This window comes from Pygocentrus nattereri, chromosome 4 (assembly GCF_015220715.1).
Source record: "Pygocentrus nattereri isolate fPygNat1 chromosome 4, fPygNat1.pri, whole genome shotgun sequence".
NCBI lineage: Eukaryota > Metazoa > Chordata > Actinopteri > Characiformes > Serrasalmidae > Pygocentrus > Pygocentrus nattereri.
Window position 1 is genome coordinate 41751131 of NC_051214.1, and position 18272 is coordinate 41769402.

The following is an 18272-nucleotide window of genomic DNA, read 5'->3' on the forward strand; positions in this document are numbered from 1 at the left end:
TGCGAGTTCAATAGTTGTAGAGTCACAGAAACATACAGCGCATCTGCAATGATGAAACTTCTTTGATCACATCAATTTATATACTTTTATATACTACATAGTGTTTTATATATATTTGTAAATGAAGTCCTATGAATCTTTTGAAGGCTGCGCATGGTTAAGTCAGTTTTATTGTTTGGCTTTATTTAGATGATTTATTACTCAATCACCAAAAATCAGTAGATCACTTAACTGACATAGTTGATAGTGACAGCCCTAAAAGAATAAGTTTCTAATCCTTGACCGAAGAGCGGTGCAGTTAGAACAGTGTGAATTATGTAAAAGAGACCACCCAACAGCAGATCAGCACACACGGTGAATATCTGTTCATGAATCAGCAGTTCCTGAGAATCCCTCATTTTCCTTCACTATAGAACTTACTATACACGTCTTCATTTATTATGAAATAAGATGTCACACGTATAGTATATGTTTGGTACAATTCATCTGTGCGTTCTGAAACTCAAACGGCCAATAGCAGAGAGAGTAGGCTGAACTTACCTTGATGAGGGGGTTAATCACACCGACATTGGGGCTGGCATTAAACACTTTGTTGAAGTTGGTCTCTCTGTTCACGAGTTCCAGCTGGTAGAACTTTTTGTCATCCTGTGTACAGCAGGGGAAATCTCAGATTATTGTGGATGTGACAATTACTTTGTCATGCACACTCACTTAGTTTATAGGTGCCAAAAAACCATGATGGTAAACATGACTCAGATTGCTTGTTCATGCTTACAGATTAGCCCATTGCCCATATCAGTGACTGATGTCACAGGAAAATTACCACAGTGGCTAATGTGTAAGACAATCACTGATAAATTGTGTAAAAATGACTGGTTTCAAATATTAATAAATAATAATTGGCAAGCATTTCATAGCTCAATGTGGATAAAACCATCTACCTTGACAGAACAAGACTTGGCTGACATGCAATATGACCAACCACAGATCATTTTAGACTGACTGTCTAAACAGTGCAACAATGAAAACAGACTCAAGTGAAACACAGTAATAAACAATGTCTCAGTTGTGTTTAGAGGCCTCGGAATATTCTGTCAGTGACACCAAAAAAATGTAAAACCTTAAATAAAGGATTCCACAACAAACTTCTTTATCCATTGTCTATATCTTGCTCTGTAAGCCTCATTGTCATAAATATTGTCACAAAATGACATGTCAGTACTGTGCAATGCCACAGATTTCAAACAATTAGTACAACTCTAAGAAACCCTAAATGAAAATGAGGGAATTTTAATTATGTCCAGAATGGACAGAGTGGAGCTGAAGAAGATTCTAAAATGTCTGAAAAAGATTTAACACAGAGCACTGGTTCTCAGCTTGTGGGCCAGTGGGGGTGGTGGAATGGGGCCACTGGCCATCAGTTTTTATTTTCTGCAAACATTTGTTCCAATATAGACACAAACACAAGTATTTTATATATATGATATATTGCTCTGACTGTGCTGTTGCTAGTTTTATGTTTTGGTCAAATGAAACTCATCAATCAAAGATAAATGGTTAAATGGTCAAAAAGAAATATCCCAAGGCTGGCCCATCTACGGGTGAGGCGGCCACTAAAACCCTCAAACTGAGAAACCTGAGAAAACCAGGCATAACTGAAACATAGAGAATACAGCAGAGAGTAACATGTGTTAAGATTCATATGTTGAGAAGAATAACTAAAAAGAATAACTACCACTGTGCTGTTTGCTCAGAGGTCTTTTTGAGTGAAACCCAACAATTTACACTGTCACTTGGAGATTAAACATAGAGAATGTGTATTTAACCCTATCAAAATATCTCTACACCTATCAACATACTATGTATGCAGCTTTCTTTCCTCTGGCCATCTAATACTTTATAGCTGCCAAACAAGCTCAGGTCTCAGTATGTGAGTCAGAAAAAAGCACTCAGATTATCATCTTGGGAACCACTGAGGCTTTACAGGTTGTTTATAAGGACCACGGGTTGCAAAATGTTGGAAACCTTCTACAATGAGAATTAAGTTATAAGAAAAGTAACATCCAGACATGTGGAGATCAAATCTCAATGCCGATAATTTGATAAAAAATGGTAAATAGATAATTACAGCTCATTATGCATCATTGATTACTTTTTGTTCATATAATTCCCAAAATATTGAAGAAAACATCTAAAATTAGCTCTTGGTGATCAGTTTATAATATTTAAATGCATGCTGTATATGTTATTACTGTGTATAAAATACCAAAAATATTAAAAAGGCATGCAGTTCCAAACTGCTGGATGTCTCAAACAGACTAAGCCCTGCAGAAAACTGGCCTGCACTGCTATCATCAGCTCACTCACCACCAGCTTCTTGACCAGGGTCTCCCTCTCAGTCACCATCTCCTTGAGCTCAGCGATCATCTGGAGGTCTTCTGGTCTGCTCTCTCGGTTCCTGAACTTCTCCTCTGTCGCCTCCAGCCTGAGGAATACAGCAAGAAGTTATCTTTTCACTCGCAGTGAAAGAAAAAAAAATCAGCTGTCTGGGCTTGCCAGGTACTAGTGAATGAGAAATTTGACTTCTTTGGAACTCAGACTCAATTACCCGAGAACGGTGACGGTCCTGGGCTTTGAGTGCTTTGAAAGCCATTAGTTTCGAATCAATGTGAAAGTAACATCCCACTTCACTGTCTCCACTTTAATCTCCCCAAGCCCGTTTGGTAATTAAAATCAGCAGCACCTCTGAATACCTGTCTCTCTCAATGAGCCCTTCATCTCCACCGATCCTTTCATTCTCAACATGAATAGAGTCATTGTGAATCAATATCTGCTCAGCCTCTGGATTACTGCTGGATATTCTATGCACATAATAGGCGCACAGCAAATCACCAATGCACAGCTTCTTCTGAATGCACCTGTATGATTGATGACTTTCCTCAAATGAAAGACCAGCTTAAAGATTTGTCTGGCACTAATTACCTGGCCCTAATAACTTTCTCTTATAGGAAACTATGGACATTGTTCAAATCTTATAAGGTTTGAATGTACACAAGCTGATTCTTACATCAACTGATTTACATTATCTAGATTATCCCATCCATCCATAAAACAACTATCCATCCATCCATTACGTTTCTTTGCATGTGGAGGCCAGAAGCTCAGGCAGTCTGAATAGCTTGTGACCTTCACCCTCAGCAAGTGTTCCAGGGTGATACTCTGTAAGCAAACTCAAAGCCCAGTGACTTTGTGGCCAAGCCTTCCTAAATAAATCATCACTCTGCTGATTCTACACTCTTCACAACACGACAACAACCAAAACCACAGGCCTGCTCATCTTACTCTAACTCAAAGCCATGGAAGGAGCAATAAGTGAGAAAAATCACTGGCACCAAGTATGCATGAGGCTTACATAGGTTGAAATTTCAGGCTGGTTTGGGGACTAGGTTTGGGGAAACTTGATCATCGCAGTGAATAAATGCATCAAGGACGGGACCATCATTAAAACAGATTTGTGTTACACTTAATTAGCAAGCTGTAATCCAGAGCCTCTGGGGATGCCTGGAGATGGCACAGTTAGAAAACAGCGTGAAAGTTACATGTTAAAGACTCCTCCACTTGAGACCTCATTCAGTTAGTCACTAAAGGACTACTTAGCACTTTAAAAAGTGTACAACTCACAAATTTGCATAACAGGATGCAAAACCACAATCTATGGTGGCACAAATGTGCTACCCGTGTTCTGAATTAAAAGAAAACATTCATAGGCAAAAGGGTAAAACTCATACAGAAAATGTTTGACATTGACGTTATTAGTGGGGAACTCTCAGGGCCTTCTAGAAGGCCTGATGATTTCTGTAAAATTAATAGAAAAGATGTCATTTTATTCATTTTTATTTAACATTATTATCATGCTTGTTGTATTATTACAGTATTGTTGTTAAGTTTTACAAAAGAGTACTTGACTTGAAACCACTCAGGCAGGTAGACAGAAACAAGCAAACGTCTCCACTGGCAGGACTTCTTATGGACAGGCTTGGCTGACGATATAGCACTCCTTGCTGTAACGCTCAGAATGCAGCTTGCACTTGTGTTGCATTATAAAATGCATTGTGACACATTTTTCAATGCAACTATGCATGAACGCTCTGTGTAGCTCGAAGTGCCTGCGTTTGCATCCTTATGTGAAGTATGTTTTGGGCCTAACTCTACTAACACTAATAGGGGGTAACAATGGAATTAACTATTCATGATGTGAAAGGGTGGGGCGTAGGAAAAAAAGGTCACTGTAGGCCGTCTGGAAGTTCTTGGTATGTCACGGGTTGAGAATACAAGCTGTGGTCTAATCAGGTTTCAGTTATTTGTTAGAAGGCTAAAACAGCAGCAGCTCTATGCCAGGACCACTACAAGATAAAATATAATGAATGTCTGTTACAGGCTTCAAACAAAGCATGGACTGTTTTTACATGCTTTAAATGTCTGTGTTTAATCTAAAACAGGAATGTTGTGTATGTGAATTGCAGTTAGCTTAATGCTAACATACTACTTGAAATCCAGAGGGGTTCTAGCAGAAATGAGTATTATCGTGGATGTGTTTTTTTTCCTGGTTTTTGGACAGGTTTGGACATCAATGGGGAAAATTACAAATTAAACAGTGTTTGTTTTTCATTTTTCATCTACTTAAGTAAAGAAATGCAGAATTGGTGATTGTGAATGAAAAATGTCAAGAAGATTCTTGCATAATAAAGCAGCTCTTTTTAATCTGACAATGAATGTGATTAATATGTCTGCTTTATTAGTGCAATAATGCCATTCATTAACAACGATTTATTACATTTGGAATGTTTTATTCTGTGGTGCATGTTATTCCCTGTTCTTGTGTTAATTATGTGGGCATTTTAATCCTTTGCCCCTATTATTTCCGCTGCTGACGCTGCCTCAAACACAGATTTGTGTAAAGAGTCTATTATTCTACACATAATGAAGTTACTGCACAGAACAAGGCTATTTTTAACCACACGATATGTAATAGCAGCATTTGAGTCTAGATGGTGCTCTCATTCAAGTCAAATTAAAATAGGTCATATCCCCCAGCGCTAGCCTGAGTCACAGAGTTCCTGTACATCTGTTCCATCTTTATGCACACATACACAAACATTTACTACTTTGGTTTTATAAATGAAATCCTGTTCATTATGTGTTATAATTATGCTCCCATTTCATCATCTCTAATGAATCAGCCATGTTGTGTCTTACTGTTAAGAGTATGACTGTGGTTATTTTGTCATGTGCTGGTAAAAAAAACATGTTTATCATGATAATTACCTAACTTTACAGTGCTATGAAAAAGTATTTGCCCCCTTCTCAGTTTCTCCTATTGTTGTACATTTGTTACTTGAATGTTTCAGATAATCAAAGCCACTTTAAATATTAGACAAAGATAATCCTGCTTTTAAATTATGATTTCATTTATTGAAGAAAAAATGTTGTTCAGCCCTTCCTGGCCCTATGTGAAAAAATACCTGCCCCCTTAACTTGTAAATCAACCAGTTAACCACATTTAATTGACTATTGGGTTCAGTTTCTCTATCCACACCCAGGCATGATTACTGCTAGACCTGTTGAATGTAAACATTACTTAAATAAGACCCTTCTGGCAATGTGAAGTAGGCTAGACAGTCTCAAAAAGCAGCACATGTGCAAAAGAGATTCAAATACAAAACAAACATGGTGGTGGTAGTGTGATGGGGCTGCTTTGCTTCTGTCTCACTTGGACAACATTTCATAACTGATTGAACCACAAATTCTGCTCTCTATCAAAAAATCCTGAAGGAGAATGTCCACACATCACTTTGAGATATAAAGATCAAGCGCAGTTGGGTTATGCAGCAGGACAGTGATCCGTAGCTTACAAGCAAGTCCACCTCTGAATGGTTCAAAAGAAACAAAATTAAGGTTTTGGAATGACTTGAATCCCATTGAGATGCTGTGGCGAGAAGTTCATGCTCGAAAACCCTCCAATGTAGCCCAATAAAACAATTCTGCAAAGAAGAGTGGGGCCAAATTTCTCCACAGTGATTTAAGTTACTGCAAAAAGTTATTTGAGTGGAGTTTTTACTGCCAAGTGCAACACATCCAGCTCTTAGGTTTAGCGGGGCAATTACTTCTTCACATGGGCGATATAGGCTTTGAACAAATCTTAACCTTCAATAAATGATCATTGAAATGCTACATTTTGTGTTTACCCGTGTTATCTTTATCTTAAAGTAAAAGTTTAAATTAGATGGATGATCTGAAATGCTTACGTGTGACAAACTAGCAAAAATAGAGGAAATCAGATGAGGGGCAAATACTTTTTCACTGCACAATATATCAAGGTTTACAATATTATCATGATATTGCATGTTAAAAAGATGCTTTCAGGGTGATAAAGATACGTTCTGAATATCATTCTGCAATAAAATAATAATTAAAAAGAAAAGAAATAAACTATCCACATAATGATAATCACTGTGTATCACTATCATACAGAACTATCTACAGTTAGGACGGGAACTGAGAACCCTGGAATAAAGCACTGACCTTTACCAAGAACTGTAAAGTTGCAGCATGAAAAAAAAAACCTGTACAGACAGAACAATGCCATATCCTGCACTGTATGGTCAGTGTGTTTTTGTGCATTTTACTTTATACACGCAAAGTTGACTACAAGCACAAAAATATTTGTGAGTGTTTTTTTCCTTCTCTAAACTGGGTAGCTGGGTTTTTGGATTTAGAAAAAGTTCATTGTCTGCTCCTCTTGTATGAGAGCGCAGGGGGAGTTTGTGAAAGCAGAGCTGATCTGCATCTTTGGTCAAACTGCAACTTGTTAGACTAAATGGCAGTTATGGTATTTCAAAGTGTCCACAATAACAATTCATGGTGTACTTAATTACCGAACACTGGAACATGTCCACTATTGGCCCTCGTACACACTCTTTTACTAGACCTCATCTCCTCCCCTCTCTCTCTGTCTTTTATACTCTCTCCCCTTCAAGTCTTGTACCTCAGCCACAAGGTGAGGCTCATGTCAGATATGAAATTAATGTGAAATGAATTTGGGACGCTGTGAAAAATGTAAATAAAAACAAAATGCAATCATATGCAAATCATTTAAACCCTATATTTCACTGAAAATGCTTCAAAGACAACACATCAAATGTTGAAATCAAGAAATTTCATTTTTAAAAAAAATATATGTCCATTTTGAATTTGATGCCAACAACACGTTCCAAAAAAGTTGGGATGAGGGCAACAAAAGGCTGGTAAAGTTATGTAATGTTTAAAAAGAAAACAGCTGGTGATTGGCAACATGTCAGCAACATAACTGAGTATAAAAAGCACCCCAGAGAGGCTGAGTCTTTTAGAAGTAAAGAAGGTTCACTGCTTGGGAAAACATCAATTTGTGCATCAATTCAAGAATAATGTTTCTCCACATAAAATAGCAAAAAACCTTTGCTTTTCCTCATCTACAGTACATAATAACATTAAAAGATTTAGACAATCTGGAGAAATCAAGGGAAAAGGCCAAAAAACTGTATTTGCTGGCTGTGATCTTTGGGGCCTCAGGCAGCATTGCATTAAAAACAGACATGATTCTGTAGAAGAAATCACTGTATCATTTATCACTGGACTGTGGAGAAGTGGAAAAGTGTTCTGTGGTCGATGAATCAACATTTGAAATTCTTTCACATCTCAGTCAGATACAGTATACTGGTGTTGTTATGTGATGTAAACTAAAAGCATCAGGCAAAAAAAGGTTGCGTCCTTTTAAAGCCCCTTTTAAAATGAATGAACAGGGAAAGTTTAAGCTTTTATACAGGTTTTACAAATGGGTAAGGGCTTGGATATATGCCAAAATATTAATGTAAAAGTAAGAGGTGTTGGTTCGGATTTCGCGGGACTTTTTTGGACCACGTCATAGGGTGCCATCCTCAAATACTGGCACCCCTGGTAATCATGAGCAAAATGATCAGGAAAAAAACATTCCGCAATTATCCTTTGATTCTTTCACTTAAAATGTTAGCAAACATCTAACCTTTATCTATGGTATAACTGAAGTATTTTCCCCCCAATTTCTCCCTAATTTAGTCATATCCAATTCTATCCATTAGTTAGGACTCCCCAGTCACACAATACCACCAGTGCTCGGAGGTGCTGAGTGAGGGGGGAGAGACATCGGGCCATCCTAACACACCTAGAGACAGCGAGGACAACTGTGCTCTCTCAGACTCCCGGCCACGGATGGCTGTTAAAAGTTTTCATAAATCTTAATGTGCCACAGTTGTTGGCACCCCTAGAAATTCTTAGGAGTCAAATATAATTTAAGTATATTCTAATTCATATTTTATGTTTTTAAGTTTGAAAATTTGAGAATAAGAGAATAAGAAAAAACAGCAGTGATGTACAACAAAGGGTTGTTGAGCTGCACAATCAAAGCCCATTTAAACAACTGGAGATGTTAAGAATCTGCAGAGAAGACGACGTACATCTCTACTGACCCCAATTGCAGCGAGGACGATGATTTGAAGGGACAAAGAATATCCAAGGATACAGATGGGGAATTGTAGAAATTAGGTCTTGGGCTCAGACTGTAGCCCAAAATAGAGTTTTTTTTGGCAACAAACAACAGAGGTGGGTCTGGTGTGGACACGGAGACAGCCATGCAAAAAAGAACCCCATCCTCACTGTGAAGTATAATGGTGGATCTGTGATACTGTGCCACTGGATAATTTATTCAGATACATGGTATCACAGACTCCATGAAGTACCAGCAAAAATAAAATCAAACCCTGACTGCCTCAGCCAGGAAGCTTAAACTGGGCTATAGTTTGGATCTTCCAGTAGGACAATGACTCGAAATCAACACAAAAAATGATTCACTGACTACAGAATTAAGGTTTTGCCATGGAAACTTCACTCCTGACTTAAAGCCTATAGAAAACCTGTGGGATGAGCTGAGGAGGAGAGTCCACAGTGCGGACCTCAGAATCTGAAGCATCAGGTCCTGTATGGAGGAATGGTCATATGTCCTTTCTCTTTAAGCACTACACTACACTACACTACACTCAGAGCTGTTATTTTTGTAAATGGAGGCTGCACAAAGTATTAAATGAAGCGGCCCCAACAATTGTGTCACACTCAGAACTGAGAAAAATATTTATTCCCTGACAAGATTTAAGTTTTTTTTTTCTCAATCATTGTACTTCAAGTAAAGGTTAGCTTTTTGGTAATATTTTTACAGCCTGTTTAGCTAAAACGCAAAAAGAAAATCTGGCTTGATGTTTAGATCTCAAATAAACAATCAACATTATACTGGTGAAGATATAAACACAATACTAGATGATTCACTCACATCCTCAGAAAACACGTTCTTCACCAAGTTCTCTTTGAATACTCCTTCAATGCCCTTGCAATCATTCAATTCATCTACATGGGGAATGGTCTAAAGCGTCGTTACAAAATGTTATTCTGCACAATTCTGCAATTACAAAGTATAAAAGCTTACTAAAATGAATATATTGAAATATATTACTATATACCCTATTTATACTTTGGAATTGTAAACGATGTATAAAAATGTATTTAAATAAGACATTTCAACACGTTTTGTTTTGGAAAGTTTAAAACCATTACATTAAAATTTAAGAGGATGAAAAACATACATTTAAAGTTACGTAAGTGCACTTACAGGATCTGCAGGGCAGAGATTTTGTCCTTGAGCAGTTCTTGGGCCTTGTTGAAGTCAGACAGCATGTTCTGGGTCTCTCTATTGTGCAGCGCGTTCATCTCCGCCATCTCTCTCTCGTGCTTCTTACACAGGTCCTGCTCATGAGCCCTGAGAACAAAGACACACACCCATCCATACATTTGTAGATTATTAATAATTTTACTGTTGCTGTCACAGCAGAACCTTATAATTCTGCTTAAACAGCAGCGACGGTTGGCAGAGAGCAGAAAGAGCATCATTTTATTATTATCTTTTACTTTTTGGTAAACTTCTCAATGAATAGAAGCATGATATGAAGGTTTATAAGCCATTCAAAGCCGCTTTATATTGGAGCTTGGTGCAGTTTGAATAATTTTCCTGTAGACCAAGATAGCTAGCTAGCTGGGTTTCCACCACACTGGGTGAAGTTTGGCTGGATTTGGTGAGAGAAAAAGTCGTTTGGCAGGAGGACAAAATTTAGGCAGGTCTGTCATCATTTTGTCTGGTACTTAAAAAGACATTACTTAATATTGCATTCATCCAATCAGTTATCAAAACATTTTAGTGACTTCTGTTGAGAGGAGGCCATTGCCCCACCCATATGTATTGTTTGCAATCAACACTAGTGACTAAAGAGCCCAGCAGTTCATTATTGATGTTCTATGATCCAGCTTTTTACTGAAATCTACAGTTGGGGAACAATACTGCAGTTCGTTACTGTAGTTTTTATATTGTTGTTTTGTCCCATTAAATGTTTCTGAGGCATTCTGGGACAACGTGCCGTTTGTGGCTGTCAGTATAGCCGAGTAAAGACAAAATAACAGCAATGCTACAAGCACAAAAAGCACCGTTTCTGCAGACATGAGACTGTGGCTTCATAATGACTCTCTGAGTCCTTTAAATGGAACTAGGTATCGGACTGTCAGTTGAACAACACGGTTTGCTCCTAAGATGTTTGCTTTAACTTTACCTGTTATATTCGCTTTAAAAGTAGATTCTGTCGTCACTGGTAGGCTGAGCAGATAACAGTTAAAGCCTTCAAATAAAGTATTACTTACAAAAACAAAGATATACAAAGTAAATAATGTTACTTCCCTGTCTGTTATGAGCTAAAAGTGTATATATTTAAACTACAGCTGACATAAACATACCATATAGTGCTGAGCTAACCTCACTAGCTTGACAGCATAGCTACCATGGTGAAAATTCAAGGGGCATTATCACAGTCTGATGCTGTTCCTCTACTTCAATCATGTGCCCACTGCTTGCCAGCCTTCTGGACTAGAGTTTGACCACCATGGAGCTTTCTGCTGCACACACTGCGCAAACCTCACCTGCATGAACTGACCCTCCTGATGCTGCTGCTGCACAGACTGCACAGACTATTTACAGTGTTGTTCACTGTTTCTGTATTTTAATATTTTACACTAATGTTAAAACCTTATTCTCTGTTCATATTGTTCTTCTGTTATTGTTTGCTATCTGGTGTCGACCCTTCTGAGTCTTGGTTCACCCTGGTTTCTTCATCTTGCTGTTAGGGAGTTTTTCCTTGCCACTGTGACCACCGGTGACACTCATGGGGACTCAGACATGGATTTTTCTGTGAAGGTGCTTTGCAATAATGCCTGTTGTAAAAAGCACTCTATAAATAAACCTTGACTTGACCAACCTTGACTACTGGAGAAACTAACGCGCTCACACATTAAATCGCATATTGCTTATTTGCTTACTCTAATATTAGTTTCCACAGGAATAGCTTAACATTTCATTTTCTCCGATGCCCTTTGCACAGTACTAAGTATATACACATTTTTATGAAAACATTATTGAATCTCTATCCTGCGCTGATCTCCCTGACCAGTACAGAGCTGCAGCTGTGGCCTGCTTCACCATCATCACTATACAAGATTAGAAGCACAGGCTGTCTTTGATCCTGTTCTTCTATTAAAATTTCATCCATCTCACTCATCTCAGGTTTGGCCTTCTTTTTTTTCCCTTTTTCCTCAGTAACAGCTGTCCTTTCGAAGGAAAGCACGTATAATTCATGGTGGGCTCAGTGGGAGGGTATCACTGACTTGTGCAAGTTTAAAGGGCTCCTTCTTTTTATTTATTGATTTCCATTCAGGAGAGTCATAGGTTTCCCCTCCAGCACACAACATGGAATTAATCTCACAGCTTTAACACTCTCATATACATGCGTTTCACATATGAGTGCCCATGCAGCACACACACTCCCCCTGACTGATTCATACATGTAGAAATAGGCCCTGCTGCTTTCCCAGAGTGCTTCTTTTCAGAGGACCAGAGAAGATTCTTTATTTATTTGCTATATATAGCACACGACTCAGGATCCACTCCCATGTTACATAATTGGAAGTGAAATGTGCCCAGTGCAAAGCACATGTGTGCATTAGCTACACAGCATGAACACAAACACACATGTATGCAATGCACACTAATGCCACACACACATTATTTGACTCATCTCTAGTGTAAACAACATGGAAGCAATTTTTTTTCCTGCATTTGTAATTTATGACAACAACCTCAGATTTGAAACAAAACCTAACATCAGTTTGCCAAGAGAATCATTTATTCATAAAATCTGAAATATTAATATTGCCCTGTGTGAAAATAAGGCGATAAAGACTAGACTCTTTCTGAGACTTCATAGCAAAAGCAAAGGTAACAATGTACAGTACTGTGCAAACGTCAGAGACCATTCTGTCATTTAGTCATTTTCCAGAGATTTTTCAGAAAATCAGAAATATAAAACCATAATTCTTCTAATCATAAGAAAGTGAAATAAGTAAAGCAAGTGAAAAATCAGGAGCTTCCAAAACCGGAATTCCACAAAACGATTTAAGCTACAAATAAAATGGGACTCCTGACAACCACCTGCAAGACCTGGTAAACCCCCAAAACTGTCTCCATCAGATAAACAGTACTTAACGCTTTAATCTTTGAGAAAAAGGAGAAAATCGAGCTCCACTCTGAAAAGATCAACAGGTGCTTCTGTCCATCCTTCCACTGTGAAAAGACTCAGCACAATGAGTCTGAAAGAATGTGTAGCTGTTAAGAAGCCCTTACTGAGAAAAGGAAGTAGATAAAAAGAACGTTTGCAAATCAAACAAAGAAGCGGCTGGTGTTCTCATAACAGCTGGATGTCTAGCTTGTAACAAAATAAGTACACAAAACTACAAATTCATGTGCTGTATCTATCTACCTCCAGCTAGTGAGATATATCTTAGCCTTTCTTCTTTGTGTTATAGATGCAAGACCTGTACAGGAACATCACTCTATGGCTTTTGGGAATCTGTATGTTTTTGAGAAAAAAAAAAAGTATTGAAGATACCTCATCAAAAAAACCCAATTATATATCTTTTCAGGACAAGTGTACAGTAAATCAGACCTCAGACTATTATTAAAGAGTTGTGAGTAATATCCGATACAGCAAAGAAATGCATTTCATTCCACTGCAATAAGGAGCAGCCACCCCCATTCAACCTATTCAAGCAAACTGTAAATGTTCTTTTTAGAACAAAGAAAAAACAAAATTGACCACATTTACTACAGTCTCTCTCTTTCTCTCTCTCTCTCTATCTCTTTACTTGTTTCTTTCTTTATTTATTAGTTTGATGAGTTTTTTCTTTCCGTTCTGTCAAAATTGAAAGAAAATCACACATACACACCCATTCACCCACCCACCAACCCACCAACCCATCCACACATACATTATCTAAGCTGCTTATCCTTCTGGGTCATGGGCGGAAGCTGCAGCCCACCAATTATAAAAAGTAATAAAAATAACAATGAACTGTCCACAAAGGAGTCCAAACCTCAATGTCACTGAATGTGTTTGGGAGTATTTGGATTGTGAGAAGCAAAATATGCAACTAACTTCTAAGATAGAACTTTGGAGGTGTGGAAAAATATCCCTACAGATTTCTTTAAAAACCTCAAAGCAAGTTCCCCAAAAAAGAATGGAAGCTGCAATACATGTAAACAGCAGTTGATGCTTCTACATAATTTTCTGATAAAAAAAATGTTAGCTTTTATTCTCTGATGCTTGTACTTGACTGAAAATGAAACAAAGGGGTGGTCTCTGACTTTTGAAAAGTACTGTGTGTCAGGAAGATCCAGTCATCATCAAAGAGATCACTGCAAATAACAGAACAGCATATATATACAGTATATATCGCCAATTGACACACCCCTGCCATCCCTCCCCCTGAAATTAATCAACATAATAACAGGGTTATGGCCTCAGCTCTAAGTGCTAGTTAGGCGAACAGCAATGTCCTGCAGTAGCTCAAAAGTTTTCAATAAATGCCACATCAATTCTCGCTCGCTCAAATTTGAAATACACACCATTCTAAAATGAAATGAAGGCTAGAACTGACAAGCCTCATTACTGGCAGCTCCACTGGCTATTCGGAATATTAATGTGACAAGCACGCCACAGGCAAAGGCAACAGAGGGAAAGTCAGTCACTGTATCTTTGTGTAGGCGGACGAAGGAAGAAGCCAGAGAGAAAAAAATGGTGCAGTTTACTGTCTGTTTACCGCTGTATGCATGTAGGCCAGGAGGCCAGAGTCCACATCTTCTAAGCTGCTTCTCCTTCTGGGTCGTGAAGTGACCGACTTGGGAAGATCCATTTCTTTCAATACCCTTGTTAAATTACTCTCAGGATTGGTACAAAATTCTGTAGTTCCAGTGAAGCGCTACCTGCGTTATTCACCCAGATTCACTACAGTGAATACATAAATATGACTAAAGGAACTACAGGGTGGGCCATTTATATGGATACACCTAAATAAAATGGGAATGGTTGGTGATATTAATTTCCTGTTTGTTGCACATTAGTATATGGGAGGGGGAAAACCTTTCAAGACCAATCCACTTTCCAAGAAACTGTTCATCTAGGAATGCTCGGACCTGACACCCATAATGTGGTGGTGCACCATCTTGCTGGAAAAACTCAGGGAACGTGCCAGCTTCCAAAGTGGATTGGTCGTCATGGGCCAATTGAATGGCCCCCAAGGTCTCCCGATCTGACCCCCTTAGACTTTTATCTTTGGGGTCATCTGAAGGCAATTGTCTATGCTGTGAAGATACGAGATGTGCAACACCTGAAACTACAGATACTGGAAGCCTGTGCTAGCATTTCTTCTACGGTGTTGCTCTCAGTGTGTGAAGAGTGGGAGAAGAGGGCTGCATTGACAATCCAACACAATGGGCAGCACTTTGAACACATTTTATAAGTGGTCAGAAACTTGTAAATAACTCATGAAAGAATAAAGTTACATTAAAACATCATTGTTTTTCTTGTGAAATTCTCAATAGGTTTGATGTGTCACACGACCCTCTTCCCATTGTAAAAACTAAAGTTGGATCCAAAATGGCCGACTTCAAAATGGCCACCATGGTCACCACCCATCTTGAAAAGTTTTCCCCCTCACATAAACTAATGTGCCACAAACAGGTCATTAATATCATCAACCATTCCCATTTTATTTAGGTGTATCCATATAAATGGCCCACCCTGTATTTACAACACAATAAAAACAAGTCACTCGTTTTTTTTTATTTATTTAAAATAGCCTGAGGATTTTAGTTAAAAATAAACCAAATACAATCTCCTCAGTGTCTACAATTTTATTTATTTAAGTAGATCAAGCTATGTATGGTACTTTCCTCTGAGGTTATAGACCCTTGCAATATCTCTAGGCATTTTGTATGTTAAATTAAGAAAATGTGTGCACTAAAATTAACAGAAAATACCATATTTCAATTTGTCCCCTTGATGTGTTAACTTCATTTCACAAAATATGCCACTTGGCCAGGGTGTGCAAACCTTCACATAAGTCTGTACATCTAAAATGTAGCGTGGCCAAAAAAGAAGAGCACTCTTCAGTTGATTGTCACCAGTTCTAATGTTTCGAAATCAATCCCGGTGAACGACCTCCTTCAGATACACCACAATGCACTGATGTACTTTTACACCCACAACATGCACACACACCTGATCTGCTGGTTAGCTTCGCTGCGGATCTTCAGCACCTCCTTGCCCTTCAGCTCCAGCTCTTTGGTGAGGGTGCTGATGTTTTCATTTAGGGTGTGGATCTCATGGTCCAGGTCAGCAATGTGGTTCTTCCTGCGGGTCACCTCCTCCTGCAGGTCTGATATACGACTCAACAGCTCCCGCTCCTGCAATACATGTACAGAGACAAGCATTTTGTTGGTTAAAACCTTACACATCCAGAGACACAGTGGCAAGGCTGCACTGTTAGCTTCTGTCTCTTGGTCCCAGAGGATGATGCTATCAGAATGCAAAATGTGCCAGTTTTGCCAGTTTCAACATTCTGCTACTTTATCAGACACCTGTCTTATCTATCAGAATCTGACACGGAGGATGTGAGTCAAGTGATAAAAGGTCACTGAGGTCTTTTATGATATATCTTCCAGGAAATGTGGCACAGCATGATACAGAGATTCCGGCCCAAGTACACAATAACACTGCTGCTGAACTGAACCCATATTATCAAGCTAAGTAGTAGAGCACAGGGCATAAATGAACATTGTTTGTTTTTTGATAAATATTTTTAAATGTTTAAGCAAGATTATTAATAGTAGCAACATATGCATCGCTGCTGCAAGTGAAAACACCTACTTCCCTGCTTAGACAAGAAAGTTCCAAATATGGGCATGATGCTGACTACAGAATAACAACATAAACGTCCCAGAGGTCTATTCAATAAAATCCTGTTTAGGCCAAAAGAGCTTTCCAGACAAACAAAAAAAAATTATATAAGCATACAAATATAGGCATTAAACATGCATGACTAAAGCCAAGAGCCTCTGTGATAAACAGCAAGTTATCAGCAAGATAAACTGAAATGTGTTTTATTAATGAGATGCAAATATAACCAAAATAACTTTAAATGAATAACATATTAATTTATATGGGAGAGATGTGGACTGCTTTTATTGTTTACTTTGGAAGGGCCCTTCTATGGCCAATGTTTTATGACACACTTCTATAACCAACGAACAGCTCAACCACTTTGCATTAAAGTCCCTGTAGTTACTAAATAATAAGCCTAAGTATGTAATAAGCCTGGGATTTTAAGGGGTTATTGTGTAATCTGCACTTTAGCCTGAGCAGCTCCTGCTGTGAGTTGTTTATTTGCTTCAAAATGGTGCTATATTACAGTCACCAAGAGAGTGATAAAATAATATGGGTGTGAATTCTGTGACTTATGCATAACTCAGTCATTAAAAATACTTATGAGGAAAAAAAAGTTACTTTTATGTTCTTAAGGGTGAATCACCAGAAATGTCTGTCCAATTGCTGTGAAAATCCACAGATGATGTTGCTATGGAAATGAAGGAAGATTGCCAGAAGCGTGTTCTACTTGGACCTACTTAACTACATAAACAACCTGTGTTATAAATTACCCTGCATTAAGATATGCCTGGTGTTCCTCTACAGCCTACAGAACTGGCAATGTGAATGTGATCCTGCTATTTGTATGGCAGCATGATCTTCTCTGATGCTTTAAATAGAATCACTTAAACCTCAGGCCTTCAAAAATTACAGCTTTGAAAAGTTTAGACATTCTGGTATCCTGGACTGGCTATTTTCACCTCTCACTGCACTTTGAGGCTGAGCTAGGATGCAGTATTGATGGTTGCGCATTTCTGCTTTCCTTTTTGCCTTTTTTTGTCAGGTCCTGTACTGTATATGAATAGCTCTCCTATGAATAAGTAAAGGGAGGGTGGCCAGCCAGCCGTTGTGTTTTTATGCTCTGAGCCACGCTTGAAAGATCAGTCTGCTGTCTTGTCTCACCATAGAGGCTAAGTGTCCATCTTTGATGCTATGCCTACATCTCCTGCTGGACCAATGAAGTTAATGAAGTGTAAGCTGGAGCGACTGAGGGTGAGAAGAGCTAATGCTAAGTCCACAAGGCCTCCGAATGTTCGGACACTCTCTTTAAATACAGAACAACACAGAAGAGTCCCATGGAGACAGCATATGCATAAATTATTCTGACACTTACTGAAATGAGATCAGATGAGGGAAGGCATCCAATCTTTCTGTACAAATCCCCCAGTGCCACACATGCTTTTCCAGCCGCAGCTGTTAAGCCCCTTATGAATAAAAGCCAGCTTTGAATACATAATCAAAATACAATAACCACACAACCCCTTGCTGGTTTTAAAACGTGTATAACTGCATCCATATTAAACTTATAGATTATTAGAATATTCATCATCTGTTAAGGAATTTTGCAGGCAATATGTTATCACGGTAACCCGGGTGGGGGGGGGGGGGGGGTTGGGGTTGACCGCAATTTCCACTGTCCTGTACAGGGTAGTGGAGATTAATCAAACCGTGCTCTGCTTCTGCAGGCTAATTTTCCACTCCAACAGCACAGAAGACAAAACCCTACCCTTCCTATAGCACACATCGCAGCCAATAGCCATATTTATGAACTTAACGGATCTTGCTTAATTGAAT

At 38.6% G+C, this 18272-nt stretch overlaps 1 protein-coding gene across 2 annotated transcripts in view; it reads right to left on the reverse strand.

Moving 5' to 3' along the window:
* Positions 1 to 18272, reverse strand: part of fam184a (family with sequence similarity 184 member A) — a 194164-nt gene that overhangs the window by 13288 nt on the left and 162604 nt on the right. For both annotated transcript variants that reach the window (XM_017692517.2, XM_017692518.2), the window contains exons 14-17: positions 15774 to 15958; positions 9731 to 9877; positions 2368 to 2485; positions 541 to 645 (exon numbers count right to left, since the gene is read on the reverse strand). In XM_017692517.2, the coding sequence (XP_017548006.1) occupies positions 541 to 645; positions 2368 to 2485; positions 9731 to 9877; positions 15774 to 15958 (555 nt within the window). The remainder of the gene's footprint in view (positions 1 to 540; positions 646 to 2367; positions 2486 to 9730; positions 9878 to 15773; positions 15959 to 18272) is intronic.